Source organism: Cryptomeria japonica, chromosome 3 (genome assembly GCF_030272615.1).
Source record: "Cryptomeria japonica chromosome 3, Sugi_1.0, whole genome shotgun sequence".
NCBI classification, from domain to species: domain Eukaryota; kingdom Viridiplantae; phylum Streptophyta; class Pinopsida; order Cupressales; family Cupressaceae; genus Cryptomeria; species Cryptomeria japonica.
This window is the reverse complement of record NC_081407.1, coordinates 730,748,446-730,765,862: the sequence shown is the minus strand read 5'-3', so window position 1 is coordinate 730,765,862 and position 17,417 is coordinate 730,748,446. Positions and strand designations below refer to the sequence as shown.

Sequence of the window (17,417 nt, the reverse complement as noted above, 5' to 3'; positions counted from 1 at the left end):
GCATGCCCTCTTTCATTTTTGTAAGAAGTTTTCAGAATTGTTGCAGAAGCTCTAGAGAAATTAATACATAAATCATTAGCATAGTGATCAATGTGTTGTTTCATGTGAGTGCATGGTTCTTCCTTCTTCAGTTTATTTGTTTTACTTAAGCATGTTAGTATGAAGTAATTTTCTGAATCAATATTTGATAGAACCTTGTTCATACCATTGGGGATTGACTGATTGTTAATTCATGTGTATGGTTAGTTTAAACTTTTTAAAGATTTACTTCAATTACTAAATATGTGTGTTGGATTTCATGGTATTATGGATTTAATTTATGTATTGGTAGTCTGAAAATCTATTTATTCCTTTGAAGATTGCACCAACCTACGCTTAGTTGTGTTATGTTGGCAAAGTTGGGTTTGGTTTTAAGGGTTTTGTCTACTGTTTAGGAGTTATTTCATTTAGATTAAATTAGTTTTTTGAACCCTTACCTTTTTATATTTCTTTTAAAATCAATTTTGTAAGTTTATAAAGCATCATATATGCTGAAAACCTAATGTTCAAAAAGCCCTAGATTTAATAGTTGTCTGTAGTAGTGATCTTGAAAATCTATCCAGAAAACAGGCATAAGCACCTTTGTGATTACCAACAAATCATATCAGCTCTGAGTTACCTTGAGCTTAGTCATGACCTAACATTAGAAACCTTGAGGTTATCTTGTCTAGACAGTCGAGGGGCATACAAGATTCCCTTATTCAAGAGAGAATAGGATAGAGTCTATGCATTCTATTCTATGTTGACAAAAGTGTGAAATTTCCCCATCACACCCACCAGGAACTGAGTTCTCTCCTTGGCCATTATTGCCTTTTACCTTCATTGTTGGCTCCATTATTGTTTGCACCAATATTTATCCCCATTTGTCGAGCCATCATTTCTGCTAATAGAATCCAAACACTTATTCTATTGTTGTGCTCTTTGTTCTGTAGCTTGTTGCCCTCTAACCAAAGCATGCAACAAATTCATAAATCTCTCCTCCTGGATCTCTTGCATTCTTGTCACCCATAGTTTTTGTATTTTGTACCTCTACAACCCTCTGTTCTTCTGCAATATTTTGTCACTCCATTGACCTGTATTCCTCTGCAACCAAATTTGTAGCAGGTTTGTTTTTGTGAGTATTATAATGGTGTGTGAAAGGTTGTTGGTCTAAATCTGACATATCACTACTCTGTCATAATGTACCCTCCAAGATGGCAGGATACACTACTTTGATATCATTGTAATATGCAGCCCTATTGGCCTTTTTTTCTTTTTTTTTGAATGTGTTCTAAGAATATTTGATAGAGAGAATAGAAGAATGGAAATAGCAACTTTATATTGCAATAGATATAAAACTATAACAAAAAATTCTAAAGAAATGATTGCTAATTTCAATACTTAAAATTAGTTATAATCTGAAAGTGCATTATGAAAACAAAACTGAAGATACCCAGATGGATAAATCTGATTACAAACATAAATGCAACATACCCATTTGCTGGTAATGAAAATAATGGACTGCAGCAACAATAATCAGCAATAATAACATCCAAAAACCCTAGGTATGTGGCAAAATGTCACTCAACTTGAATGGTGTAAAGAAAATAGACAAAATAGGGCAGCAAACAACTCCAGACCCTCAATGAAGTCACCCCAATCAGCTATGCCCAGCTTCACAATAAATACAGCCCTCCTCAAACAAGTATGGACCCCTAGAATGGTACGGCCAGCAAGAACATGTTCAGCCCAGCCAAGGAAAGGTACAGCCAAGCCAATGAAAGTCTACAGAAGTGATATCTCCCTTCAATTAGCCCTTCTTGACCAAATATACAATGCAAACCCTCTCAAAATCAGAAATCTGAATTACAAATGATCCCAGCTGTGTTTCCTGTATGAAAACACCAAGTACTCTTTAGATTATGTCTTTCAATGATGTAGGGAATGTTGCCTGTAAGAACGTCCTCACAAACCAAAGAGAACCAATCTCCTCCAGAAGAAATAGCAAAACCAATATCAAACTCAGTAAGAATGAAAATGAACTCCCAAAATGTCTTTTATAGACTCCCAAAGAAGTTCAAACTTTTCCTCCAAGCATACTTTATTTAACAAAAATCATCTCTTTTAAATCTTGAATGTCTCATTAAATATAAAGGGTCCATATATTTAAAATAAGTCACTTTTCTCTTTATAACTAGCCCCTTGATAGTCCTTTATTAAATAAATTAAAATAACAATTAAGTAAAATCTTTAATTTAGCTTAATTAATTAATGACATATCATTATTTTATTAAAAAACCACCAGACTATATAAAATGCTAAGATAGTCATCAAAACTGAATCCACCGACAACACTAAAATCGTAACCCAACTAGCCTAGTCGGTGCTCGAAACTAACTTACTAAAAATAGTAAGTATTGGAAAACTAACCCAAAATCACTCCAGAAAAGCGCATTATGCTCAAAATAACAATGGGAGCCCAACTCACCATCAAATACTATCAAATCACTAGATAAATTGCCTCCCAAGTTCCCTAACCCTAACACATTAGCCTACGAGAACCAACTGGATAGGCTAAAGGTCCACCAACTCAACTAGCTAGGAAGGGGACAAAACAAATCAAGGACCCTGATTTGGAGACAATAGGGGGACAATGATTGGTGGGGATCTAGGGGTGGTCCCCTAGGAGGTTGATGGGTAGTGCCCTTAGTAGGAGTCTAGGGCCAATGCTCCTAATAGGGTTTAGGGGCAATTTTCTTCACAATGTTTGAGGGTAGTGTCCCTAGAACATTCCTATGGAACAAATTAAATTATTTTAAAACAAATAGACTTTCATGGTGCATGACATTTTTGTACAATCCTCACTATTTATAACCAAATATTCATTCTTTAAAAAACTAGTAGTGAAATTGAAGAAGCTATTCCAAACTATAAGGGCTATATAGTTTCTATAGTTTATTTTTAGTGTTTAGGGTGTGAGTGTGGCACATTAAACTATTAGGGTTAGGATAAGTGGCTCAAATTTCAAAATAATGCTTGTTCTTTGGAAAAGAACTTTTTAAAAGTGCTAGATGTGGGGGATGGCTACGAGTATCGAAGATGTTTGAGGGGCATGGTTGAATTTCCCAAGGGTCTTGGGGATGGCTCAATGTCCTCTCAACATTCCCATTAGGGGGATTCTCGATAAATGCTCCATCTTTAAGGGAGATGTCCTAGGGATGTCTCCTACCTATTGGTGCTAGTGGGGGCATAGTGGAGGGACGTTTCCTTGGCATCTCCTTGTTCTGGGGATGTCCCTATCTTTGGAATTAATAAATTTTAGGGGGGTTGTGTCCTCATGGAATGTTATGATTAAGAGAGACAATTTTTACATGGTAAATTTGTGGGACCTAGGTTTAGAGGTTACTATAAGCTTACACAACTTAGCGCAATCATAGTCTAATAATATAAGAAACACTCTACCTTGATTTGATTTAAAGTTGTCCATCTAACTTGAATTATGATTCATCTTTTTTTTTCTCTCAAACATAAATCACATTTGTCATTACTTGCATTACCTTGAGCAATTTCATAGCCATTCCATGAAAGGATATTTTTTACTTTCTTTTAAAATTATAATCGGAGAGCACTAGAATCTTGTAGCACAAGTGGTGTTATGCACTTATTAAAGACATGGTATGAATAGCGTCTATTCTTACAACTGCAATCTAGGCAATGGTTTACTAGCACATTTATTAATTCTACTTGGATTCTGAATATGGATTATAAGGATGTAATTGTATTTCAGAATTTCTTGTAAACATTGTCTCTATAGATGAGTTGAAAATGTGGAACTCTAATATTTTCTTAAATATCTCTTTATATTTCCCTAAAAAATTGGTTGCAAGAGAAATGTTTTGCATCTAGTAGCTAAATTTGCTCAGGACAATGCATGCAGAAATCCTTCCTACTGGGGACGAGTTTGCTTCATATCCACACCTGATGGTGAAAATTGTGGACTAGTTAAGAATTTGGCAGTTACATGTGTTGTCAGCTTACATTCTGCCCAAGAACCTATCCTTGATATATTGAAGGAATCTGGAATTATAGTGATTGATAATGTTTCCTCATCAAATTCCAAAGGTGCCACAAACATTTTCATCAATGGAGATTGGGTAGGAATCCATCATGATCCTGACTCTCTTGTAAAGAAATTACGAAATCTTCGTCGCAAGCAGTATATTCATCCACATGTAGGCTCTCAAGTTCAACCCTAGACATCTTTATCATTTTACTTAGAGCTTTAAAAGATGTAACTCATTGAAATGCTAGAGTAATGTTGTACTAGATCTTGAAAATGTTCTTCCAAGCATAAACTTGAAGATGTTATCTTACTATCTAGTATTTAAAACTGTACTGTTGAAATGAGAACTTTTTGAAATTTATCCTTGAAGTTCCTTCTTCCAAAAATAAAGGAAAACAGTAGTAAAGTGTAAAAGTTCTTTATAATTCATCTTCTCTGTGTGCTAATTTCTCTGTCACTACATTCAAATTTCTATCCTTTCTAGCATACTGTTATAAATGTACATTTCAAATCCAGAGAATATGCATCAAATGACTTGTTTAACCTTCTATTATTAGGAACTTGTTCACCTGCATGCAGAAGGGGAACAACTAATGTTGTGCAACAAGATGGTTCATGCTTGATCTGATTAGAGTTTTATGAATGCAAGTAGATCATGTTGCATAAACTTTCCATTCCACCGGTGATATCAATAACCCTCTTTTTGCTTCCCACTTGCAGACAATTACCAGTAGGCATACTTTCAAAGTGCAAGGGAGATAGACAGGAAGATATTAGAAAGTAGCAATCACGAGTAGATTATTTATGGACCTGATGCAATTGTCCACCTTATATGTTATATTTATTATTTAAGAGCTTTTAATTACAGCCACCATTATCAAATATTAGAAAATCTTTGAAGATGTCACCTGCTCTCTTGGTAATGTTCTCAGATTTTAGGAAACATTAATTAAGTGTTTACATTTGAGAAGTGGATAGACAGGAAATGCAAAGGTTATTGTTATAGGGTATGAAGTCCCATGGTACTGGTTCAAATCTTCTAGAGGATTCTAGTTAAACTATCATATATACTATATATTATTGTTGTTGTTGTCTTCAACATATTTGGTAATACACCTGCACAGAGTATTGCACCAGAGCCAAAGATGTTTATAAAAAACTTATATATGTCTCTGCTCCAATCTGAGGGTACAATCGGAATCCTATATGACTTAGTTTTCAGCGAGTGTAACTAAACTACATGAAAATTATCTAGGAAAAGTGTGGATTCAATGCAATCACATTTATATCAAGAACATAGATTGTAGTGGAAACACTACAAAATAAAATCACAATATATATTAGTATTAAAGGAAGGCCCCACTATGTGTAAAACCTTTGTGATGAAGAGTAGTATCTCTTTCAAATGATACCTCATTATCACAACTTAATGCCATTTACTCCATGCCCAATATTTACTAAAAATAGCTCCTACAAAATGCCACCTATTTAAAATTTAAATATTAATTTTGAAGCTAGTCAACAGAAGAAACAGAGAGTTCTGCAGCATTGGTTATATTAACTGTTTCCTTAGGAATATGATGTTTAGTGGAACAGATGGCGTGACATCAACAAAATTTTCACTGTTTCTTCTAATTTGTCATACTGTGATTTGTTTGGTGTAGCTGAGATACTGGTGTTTTCTATTCATGGTCATGCTGTTGAAAACCAGAGTAGGCCTACAACTTTCTGAAGCATTTTATTCTTTTTCATCTTTGCTATGAACTTTTTGGTCAAGTCCTCAATAGTCCTAAAATCAGATTCTGCAATAGTACTTTCATTGTATAATCTCAATCCCTTTGTTACATTCTGCTCCTGTTTGAACAGGTATAAGGTAATTTCACAGTTTTCCTTTTGTCCTTGAAACAAATTGTAGGAGGAAGACCTTCTGTCCCAAAAAATACAGGATATCAAAACATGGTTGAAGGAATCATTTGCTATGTCCTCATTCATCACCCTACCATTGAAGGTTGCTTCTATCATCTAAATTAGTTTAATGTTGTTAACTTGTTAGGCCTGAGTTTGGTATATTCTTGTTGCCTCACTTGATATAGCTTGTTAACTGTTCAATTTTCTCCATTAAACGTGTACCTCTGTCTGCCAATAATCAGACAACAAAACCAAGATGCCTCATCAAACTATGCACTTTCATTAGCTCATTGACTACAACCATATGAATATTTGTATGGTCCCTAACTTTTGGGTCTCTAGACCAGTGTAACAAGACTTGCCAAAACTCGGTGAGTCTGAGGCGAGTCTACAGGACCCAGCCTCGCTTAGTCTAGGCAAGTCTGGGAAAGACTCGACCTTTTAAATTTAAAAAAAAAACTCATGAAATTTCAATGCTTTTTTGGTTTATGATATGCCCATGTAGGATTTTTAATAAAGTATAAAAATGGTGTGTGCCATGAAGGTTTGTGTGGTTTTCAAGGTCTTCATATGGGCTTGGTGGTCCTGCCCTTTGACCCCACTAGGGATACCACCCCCAAACCCCCACAAGGGGTGCTGCCTCTTGACCCCATTGGGGGCATTGCCCTAGACCCTTGCAAGTGATGCTACCGTCAACCTCGTTTTGGTGTTGCCTCCAAACCTGCATCAAACTATATATCTAATCAAGTAATAGGACAATTATGAATCGTGATCTTAAAAATATACATAAGACATATCCCTTGTTGCAAATCTCTACATATTCATAGTCAAATCCACACAACCAAAGATTATCTTGTCTCATATATTGGAAAACTTGTTTAGTATACAAGGACTGCCATAGGCAAACTTGGCATGCTACAGCCCTGTTGTGACCTTTTTCACACATCGCCCCATTGCAAATGGGGACCCCCTATTTTTGCTTTTTAGGGTTTTTCTTTGGCGTTGCAACTGCTAACCACCAATCTTTTTGCAAATGAGGAGTTAGAGTTTTTGAGAAGTCATCCCAAGCCAAGTAGAGAGTTCATGCTCAGAATCATGTTTGAACATTGTCAAAGTGTTTAGAAGGTTTGAAGGATGAGGATCGCAATTGCTTTGGGTCATTTCTGGCAACTTTCTATTTTTAGAAATTTTTGCTTTTTTGCTTTTTCTAAAATTAGAAAGTTTTGTTTTTGGCACTTTGGGCACAATCCAGGAAGCAGCTTTTTTGGCTTACTTTTTGCTTTTTTCGCTTTTTACTTTTTTCTACTTTTTTAAAAGAACCTAGGTTTTGTTCCTCAAGTCATTTGGTCAGTGCCTATATCTTCAGATTCGAAAATTTTTACCTCTAAGTACAAAAAGCAGGGTTATGTTTTTTTCTGTTTTTTTCTAAAATTAGGGTTTTGATCCTCAGGCCATATCATTACTGCCCATGTTGTCAGAATTGAGAAATTTGTTCTCTAAGTGTAAAAAGCAAGGTAAAAACCCTAATTAGGGTTTTGTTCTAGAAAATCACTCCTTAAGACATTTGATCAGTGCCCATGTCCTCAGAATAAAAAAATTGTCTTCAAGTACAAAAAGCAGGTGGAAACCCTAAATTAGGGTTTTTGTTCCAGATGACCCAGGTATGAACATGGCAAGTCAGAGTTGGACATGGCAGTTTGAATGAAGATGCTTGGAAGAAAAAGTGGCATGAAGATGAAAATTTTTCCAAGGGAAGACCAAGTTTGACCAGCCAAGCACATGAAAGAATGGCAGACAGAGATTAAGAAGTTCGCCCAAGGCATGAGGAGACTTGTCCAGACATCTCCTAACTCCACCCAAGCCAAGGATGGCTAATGGAGGACAAAGATCGCCCACAGCAAGCATGGCCAAAAGGATTCCAAGTCCGCCAAGGTTAAGAAGAGATGGCAAAGCAAAGTGGAAGCATGTCCAAGCTTCTCCAAACCCTGCCTTGTCTAAGCTTGTCTAAAGTCTGCCTTGGCATGAGACACATGAAGTCCGCCTTGGGAGGATTGTCCAAGCATGTCTAAAGTTCGCCAAGCAAAGAAACATTAAACTCCGCCCAAGCCAAGGATGGCTAATGGAGGACAAAGTTCGCCCACACCAAGCATGGCCAAAAGGATTCCAAGTCCGCCAAGGTTAAAAAGAGATGGCAAAGCAAAGTGGAAGCATGTCCAAGCTTCTCCAAACCTCGCCTTGTCCAAGCATGTGCCAAGTCTGCCTTGGCAAGGAAACCATGAAGTCACCAAGCAAAAGATAGATGTCCAAAGGCTATTCAAGGTCCGCCAAAGCATGAGGGAGCCTATCCAAAAGGTCTCAAAGCCCGCCTAGACACATAAGCAAAGAATGTCCAAGGCATGAGAAAGTCCGCCCTAACACAAGGAAGATCCAATGAAGTATGACTTCCTCCAAATCTGCCATGAAGAAAGCAAGACATGGCAAGACATGATCAAACTCTGCCTAGCTAGAAAAACATAAAGATGTTGACAAATAAACGTGTCTAAACCACTTCAAAGTCCGCCCTCCTAAGGAGATGTCTACACTTGAGCAAAGTCCAACTTAGGCAAGTTGAAGTTGGCAAAACATTGGCCAAGTCCAACTTGGCATAAGGACTCCAAATCCGCCATGAAGACAAGGTTGAAAGAGAAAAGTAAAGGGCTTAGACATGTTAAGAAGAAAATAAAATTGCACAAACACAAGTTGACTAGGCATAAATGGAATATGTGAAGATACCTGAGCAAGACAAAAAATTCGCCTATGGCTCAAGGATAAGACATGAAGATGATCAACTTGCCATGGCAAAGGAAGAAAATGGCTAAAGGGAAAAACAAATTTGACAAAGTAGCACATGAAATCAAGGGTTAATTTGAATGGGTTGGAAAATAAAAGTTTGACACATGAAAAATGGCGCTGTGGAATTTTCCACAACCAAAAGAATCAAATTTTTACTAAGTGTTGGAGAGGAAACAGGAAGAAAGAAGAAGAACAAAGAGGAAAATAAAGAGAAGATGAATAAAATTCTTGTCCAAGGGCGAAGTTTGTTCTACTCTGCACAAGCCAAATCCAGAATTGAAGGCAAATCCACAAGCAAAGTATGTCTGAGCATAGGAATGGTCAAGATCTTGGCTAGATGTTGAAGGATCCACATGAAGGTGTCACAAAATAAAGTTGACTAGCCAAAATTTGGCTAAGTATGGGAAATACTTCACAAAAACAGTTCCAATTTCCTTCATTGTGGCGAAGGCACAGGGAAATTCTTCTCCAAAATTCAAAGCACTCGAAAGAGTTTCCAAGCATCAAGAAAAGTCTTTAGGCTTGGCAAAAATATGAAAAGAAATTTCGGATTTCTTGAAGGATTTCATCTCCTGAAGGCAAACTCCCAATCAAGATCAGATGGCAGCAAGAAGACTATTCCAAACAAATTTCCATACTTAGGCAATTTTTGGGCACAAATTGGAGAATTCAAGGAGGACATTCAATAATAAGATTGTTTCAAGATCAACATGTCCAGGTTCAATGAACCTGACTTATCCATAAGCTTCTAGAAGGCACACTTCACAATGTAACAACCTTCTATTTTAGTATTGGTTTATATTTAGTAAGAAGGACAAGTGTCCTCAGATGTAATTTTCTTATTGGTCAAAAGGTAGTTAGTCTCAACCGTTGATTTGAAATCAATCCTGACCATTCAATTGTAATTGGGGAGCCTATAAATTGAGCTCACCACTCATTTGTAAATCATGGGAGCATGTTGCAAAACATGTTGAGATAAGTAAATTGTTGCTTACAACTGCCAAAGTAATAAGTAATGCATTGTTCGAATTGATGGTGATTACCTCTCTTATTTTGGAGTTGGCATGGTTCTTATCCCTCATCATAATTTAGATTTTATTTCATGTATGTTAGAAGAATGCAAGATTTGATAAGTATTGATTTATGGTGAATTTCCGCTCATACTTTTGATGAACAGATGATTTTTGTTCATTGTGTAAAGTTAGTCTGAGCTTATTTTGTGGAGGATTTAACTTCTAATTTGAGTAATATTGTTCAATTGTTGGTATTATTCATAGCAAAGATGTAAATATCTTAATCGGCAATAAATCGTTTGGCCGAAATTTTTTTAAAAATCGGGAATCGGGAAAAAATCGGGAAAAAATCAGCAATAAATCGGCAAAATTATCGAACATTTGAAAATATATAATTTTTTTAAATATTCTAAAAAAACACATGTATACACTAAATTTATAGAACACAATAGCATATTACTGGTTTCCATCATATATAAATCATAGTTTGAGACTTCGAGTCAAATACATACCATATGGCATATAGCAAAGTGATATACCAAAAAAACAAGTTCAAGTTCTAAAATCTAAACAGTAAATACGATTGAGTCAAATCCATATTGTAGAGCCTAGCCCACAAAACAAATCAGTGAAGTCTGAATACATATTAAGTTCATGGTTTCATATCATTGAAAACTGGAAATCATAGATTGCGTTTGCGACTAAAGCTCAAAAAACTCTGTTGCCGCTGAGTGGGTGCTGAAGTAGATGGTGTTGCAGCAGCTGCTGCTGCTGCTGCAATATCCTCAACCGGTGATGAATCTGCCTCTTCTGGATCAACAAACTCATCTCCCGCCTCCTCACGTTCTGCCACCTCTGCCGCCCATTCAGCTGCCTCCCTCTCCATCTCATCTAACTGAGCATCAGTGATAAATGCATCCACATCAATATCACCAGTAGCACCATCAGGTTCAGCAATCCAATCCGCTGTGTATGGATCAATCTCATCAATGTCAAGTGCGTCATATGAATTGTTCCCTTGTACCCTCTTTTCATGCAGTCGAAGGTTGTACCGCACATATACAAGGTCATTCAAATGCTTCTGAGTCAACCTATTGCGCTTTTTTGTGTGAATGGCCTCAAAGACACTCCAGTTGCGCTCACAACCAGAAGCACTACAAGGCTGAGATAATATGCGGATTGCAAGCTTTTGAAGATTAGGCGTTGTGGCACCATAATCTTCCCACCACAGATCTGCAAACATACAAATTGGCATTTATAACTTGGTAAATATTTTTATAAACTTAAAGATTGAAATAAATGGTAAAGTTAAACCGTAAAATAGATTTAAGAGCACATTTTTTTTTACCTGGCAACAGGGTGTCTCTTTTACGAATACCAATAGGTGAAGAAAACAATGGCCCATCTCCCTTCTTGTACCTCTGCAACTCATCAACAATGAGGTCTTGAATATTTTCATTAGGAACCAACCTCTGAATACATGTGTCAAGGCCAAGTTGAACCTCCTGATCTATTTTGAAACTGCGGGAGTAAAAGAACTTGGGGTTCAAATAGTAGGCAGCAGCATGGATATGTTGGTGGAGTTGTCGGTTCCACCTTCGATCAATTATGCGCCATATGGGTTCATATTTAGTCCTCTCTGACCCATACAAGTGTTGAATTGCCTCTTTGGCCTTATCCATGGCCTCATATAGATACCCTATGGGGCTTTTATCCCCATCCACCATCCGTAGAACCCTCACCAACGATTCTGACAACTAGACATGACAAATTTAACAAAAATCAGCAATGTGTAATATTAGAAAATTTAAAAATATATCATCAATTGAAATTTGAACACTTACATTGATGATCTCCTCCATGAGTTTGGCAAATCTATCATCAAAAACGGCCTTCACGACCTTCTCTGCTTCAGGCTTCCTACAATAAGGGCTTTGCAACCATCTTTCACTCACAAACATCCTCTTCAGGTTGGGCAATGCACGTAATATGCTCTGTAAGTTGAGGAAATTCGTGGCAAAACGTGTGACTCCTGAACGCACAAGATCCTTACCATCAGTGTGTTGTCTCATAAGCTCCAAGACCCATGTGTGGTTGTAGATGTACTTTGTGATTTCCCTTCCATCTTCAACCACATTCTTCACCCAACTAAGTTTCCCTATGTCCTCGAGGAGTAAATCAAGGCAATGAGCAGCACAAGGGCTCCAAAATAATGACGGATGCCTAGCCTGTAGAAGTTTACCCGCTGCCACATATGCAGTTGCATTATCGGTCACAACCTGAACAACATTCTGCACTCCCACTTCGGTCACCACCTCATCCAACATGTTGCACAAGGTCTCTGCATTCTTCACTTGATCTGAGGCATCAATCGATTTTAAAAATACCACCTGTCCCCCTGAAGCAACTAGAAAGTTTATGAGTGTCCTATTCCTACTATCCGTCCACCCATCAGATAAAATGGTGCAGCCATTCCTTTCCCAATTCCTCCTTTGTTGTTCCACCAGCTGATGTGTGTTTTGGACCTCATCCTGCAATAATGGCCCACTCAACTCATAACGACTTGGGGACTTGAACCCCTTACCAGAAATGGTCAATCCACTGACCATTTGCTCCCAATATGGACTCTCAATAATACTAAACGGAATATTGTTGTAAATCCAAAATCTAGCCACTGCCGCTCTTGTCTGCTGATGCACTTCCTTATTCCATGAAGTACCTAACAATCCAGGTTGTGCACCAGGAGTGTTACGAGGAATGAAAAAACCAGATGTATTGCTGCCCACCCCAAAATTTTCTGACTCTGTAGAACTAATATTCCTCTCTGGGGCTGTCATTGCCTCTGCTGTCCTCTTTTTTTCTACTTTCTTTTGCTCAAATTCTGAAAGTTTTGCTTTTGCCTCCCTTTGAACCTCTTCAGGACAATTGTCACATACCGTAATATTTTGTCCACTGATCTGTGCAAGGTGAATTTTGAGTCGGTATATTCCACCGGTCATAGTTTTCCTGCAATGGTTACAAATAACCTCTCCTGCCACTGCACCTGGTGTGCCATGTTTCCACATAGGATCCCTCTTTCTACCACCACCTCTAATTGTAGAAGCCATTGTCTTTTATAAAAATTCGAAAGAAACCTAGCAAAAGAGACCAAACATGGATCAATATATGCCATTAAGAAAAAATGCTGGTCTTTCTTTAGCTGATATTGGAATGACATGAAAAGTCTAGGTTCTACACATTACAGACATTCTGAAATATACAGTTATTGAGAAGAAACTGGCAAACAATCTGTTTTAGTTTGTTTTTAACAACAATTACAAATTTACAACATCTTCAAAAGACAATTATTCAGTATTCTTAATTTCCTGCATTTTCACGGTTCACCTTTATCCTTGGATCCTTGGTTTAGTTCTATTGCATGATTTACAAGGTTTATTGTTGTGTAATATAAAATTTTAAATCACAAACTCAAAGTTTACAGTAAATCATGTAATATAAATCGAAGCTTATGTGAAATAGGAGTTGTGTAATTCTAAATTCTAATTACTAATTACTAATTAATAAATTATAATATATTGTTTACAAGGTTTTGAACTTTTGATTGTGTTTACTGTTTACTGTTTTATTATTTTATATTATAAAATAATAAAACAGTAAACAGTAAACACAATCAAAAGTTCAAAACCTTGATTGTGTTTAGTGTTTACAACTTTACTGTTTTATCATACTGATAATTTATAATTTTATTATTATATATCATTCTAGATTTTATATTCAGAGACTGCTCTTCACACTTCACAAATTACCTATTTTTCATTTTAATTGATTGCAAACTAATATATGATAATTATTAATGATAACAGATAATAGATATATCATTTTTTTTAAAATTCTGTAAATATAGCTAAATGGTGAGCAAAATATATATATCGTAATATTTGTTGATTGCTGAATTGTTCAACTTCACAATGGCAAATCCAAACCTGGAAGTCGCGACTATAAGGCTTTCTTGAAGGATGAAAGTTTTATCTGCTCTTCTGGTGGGTAAGGCATATATGGTCGGTGGAGCTTGGTGCTAACCGGAAGGAATTCGAAGCTGCCTTATTCTAGTTGTTCGTTCAACCGGTTACCCACCCGTGAACTCCCCTTCATTGGCCTAACATAGAGAAGGGCCTGCTAACATTGGATCGGATCCTGCTAACAGCTGAACCCCCGGTCTATATTTACATACATTATATCGTTCAAAGAAGTCGAGCCGTTGGGGAGGAGGGAAGTCGCAGAGCCGGAAGTCGAGCTGCAGTCGCGCGTTTTCGTCAGCAAAAATAAAACCCTTTTCTCATCATTTCACGCGACCCTTTTTACCTTTTAGGGTTTGCGTGCTTTTTTTTTAAACGCTTTTTGGTTTATGCCGAGTTTCCAGGATTTAATCGCGATTTTTTACGATTAAAAATCGCGATTTTTGGCGAATAAATCGCATGCGATTAAAACGGCGATTAAATCTTTTAGCCAAATGACTCGCGATAAATCGCGATTTTCACGATATTTTCACGATATTTACATCTCTGATTCATAGTATGAAAATCATAAGCACATCCCGTGAAGATCGCACTCACTTTGTGTAGTTGTCCTAAGCATGGCGAAACAAAGTGTTGTTATTGAAGTCACCTAGTCAATACCGTCTCTTGAATTCTTAGGAATAGATTAGAATTTCTAAACCCTTATCTCCTTTTAGTTTTTTTGAAGTCCATGATCCAAAACTCAAACGATAAATCTCTATTGTGAATTGAACAAGACAAGCGTAAGTCCCCCTTGTATTTCAGCATACATAACCAAGGTAGCTGTCCAACACAAAGTCGCTTGTTTGCACATAGAGGCCTTGGAGTCGCCGTGTGGTCTTTCTCGCAATCTTGGCACACGTAGTGATTTTGTTCAAGAGAGGGTAGATTATCCTTGGATATTTTATTCTAATATTCGGCAAATGATAAATGCATACCAACAAGTCCTTGTATTGCTAAATACAAGTTAAGTCATAGTTGGCGAGAACTGCCATTTTCATAATGCAAAATGTATCAATCATGATTTGCATAGACAACTCAGAAGAATCCCAATTATTAGTATCCTAGCTAAAGTCAAAATAAAACATTAACCATTTATCCTTTTATTGAACCACTCCTCTTTGCTAATGAGCTTGTCAACAAAACATGCAATATTGAAGGCTTCAAAAAAATTAGTTGTAAATTCCTCACTTGAAAATACACACCAATCTTTGAGACACAAGCAAATGTCATGGCTACATCATCATCCAGGACCCATCTTAGATGCCAATGCATGACTTGTCATGATGTTGGGATGAGTAATGCAACCTCCTTTGAGCCATAGTCTTATAATCTTAATTTTAATATTTTTGGGCCCCAAAATAAGTCACTTTTATGTCTCCTTATAAACTCTTTTAAAATTATCAAATATAAGTTGTCTTATAATTTTTCACTTTACAACAGCTTAAATATTTAATCATTTAATTATTTAATTATTTTCTGCACAACCACTATAGTTACGAAAAATATTAAAATAGCCCAAAATATGAATTATGACCACACCACCAAAACCTAAAGCGAATAAGATATTCGTCTATATGAAAGTTGGTGCTCTTTGAAGATGATGAACTTCTCCAAGAAGTGTGGAGTGCTCTCAAAATGTTGGATCTGCATACGGAAAGTACCATTGTACTTGTCTTGTCTCTAGGAACTCTTTGCCACTATCAGAATACCTTTCCAATAAAGTTGGCACTCTCCAAGAAAAATGGGGTTTCGGGGATATTGGAATGGACCAAAAAAGGGACATAATAGATTGCCTCAATAAGTCTACTTGTAACCTTTTCATTCTGCTATATCTACTCAATTGCCTCTATGTAAATTTACAATTGAAGGTAATCTCATCTCAAAAAAGGGTACATTCAAGTTGGCACGCTAGGTGCTCTTACAAAACAACTTGGTTTTTTATTTGTTCCCCTTTCATCCAATTTTCAATCAACTCCATAGATATTGTCATTGATGTTCATTGTTTGTCAATGCAGCATGGAAAATGGAAGTGTAAGATTTTCCTTCATTTGGTGAATGGTCAAGAGAAAGGGTAGAGAAATAAAAGCGGGAGTCTATGGTCTCTAAAAACCCCAACAGATTAAAGTGTGAAGGAAGTGATGAGGCATTGCCCTTGGATGAATGTCAAAGGAGTGATTTAATAGCTGCATGTTGGGATGTTTTGCATTGCAGCAAGTGATGAGAACATCCTATCTTGGAATAGAGAAGATAAATGTGTCGAGCTTAGTTATTTGTAGATGTTTGGGTTCAAGTAATCTAGGAATTTACCTTTATTTTTTTTTACTAGATAATAGATATTAGTGTTTGGTACTGCTGGTTGATTATGAGCATCACTTTTGTGAGTTGGCAGCATGGTCACCTTTCTAGTTTTGAGGATCTTTTATTTTTTTTCTAAGGTTCACTCTTCCTAGATCTTTCTTTTGTTAATTGGTGTATCCTTTAGTCCTATTAGCAAGAAAAATGGGGAACACAAGCCAAAGTTTTGATCCCCAAGTACTTTTTAAGTGTTGTATTTATACCTTGGACTCAATTATACAAAGGGAGCAAGGAATTAATCCAGACAGAGTACTAACTAGTTAACTAAACATAAAATAATATCACATACCATATCATATATAGAATTCTGGTATATTTGTTATATCAATAGCAATCAAGTGCATTCATTTATCGTTATATCTCCTTTACATCATTTGTATTCATTCATCTATATCTCATTGTTAAAATTCTGATATATTTTCTCTATATCTTTCCTTATACATAGTCTCATATACATCTCATACTTTGTTACATACATCATTTCCTATACATATATCTTGAGGATGGTACGTCACCCATCTATCCTATTCCTATCCTAGATGATGCATTTTGAATCTTAGGCTCCACGAGCTCCTTGTGGTAGGATCTTCTCAACTGTGTCTTTATTGTTCTGCTTTCCTACCAACATCATCCCCCTTTCAAAACCTTGGCTTGTCCTCAAGACAACTCTACTGTGCAAGGAGAATATCCTTATAAATCTCCTTCAGATTGGCAAAACTGTAATCCCATTGTGTTTTGGCCAGTTGTAACTATTGGATCTAGACTTGGATTTGCATTGGTATCTATTTGACCCCTGGAAATGTGTTGAGGATATGAATCTTATGTGCTAACTACTGAGCTTCTTGTAGGACTCTGGTTATATGTGTCAGCCTTAAACTCACCACTTCTCTGATTTGATGGAATTTGTGATTGCTTTTATCTCTATGATCCTAAAGTTGTTGAAATTGGATATGTAATGCTTTTGTCTCCACCTGGTATTGGTCGTCCATATCATGAAGAGCATCACATGTGGTTTCTCTTTGAAGTATTTGTACCTCAATTTGGTCCATTCAAGCCTTAACTAGAGTTGTCACCCTTGGCCATTGTAAGAAAATTTTGTATAGGGTGATAGGATCAAGCTAGCCAAAAGGGACTCATTCTCGAGCCACTAACCAACTCAATGGTAGTCTC

The 17,417-nt window shown here is 36.6% G+C and overlaps 1 protein-coding gene across 2 annotated transcripts in view; it reads left to right on the top strand.

The window, feature by feature from the left end:
* The window catches only part of LOC131032472 (DNA-directed RNA polymerases IV and V subunit 2), a 209,916-nt gene that overhangs the window by 125,536 nt on the left and 66,963 nt on the right, over positions 1-17,417 (top strand). For both annotated transcript variants that reach the window (XM_057963450.2, XM_057963451.2), the window contains exon 6: positions 3,956-4,250. In XM_057963450.2, the coding sequence (XP_057819433.1) occupies positions 3,956-4,250 (295 nt within the window). The remainder of the gene's footprint in view (positions 1-3,955; positions 4,251-17,417) is intronic.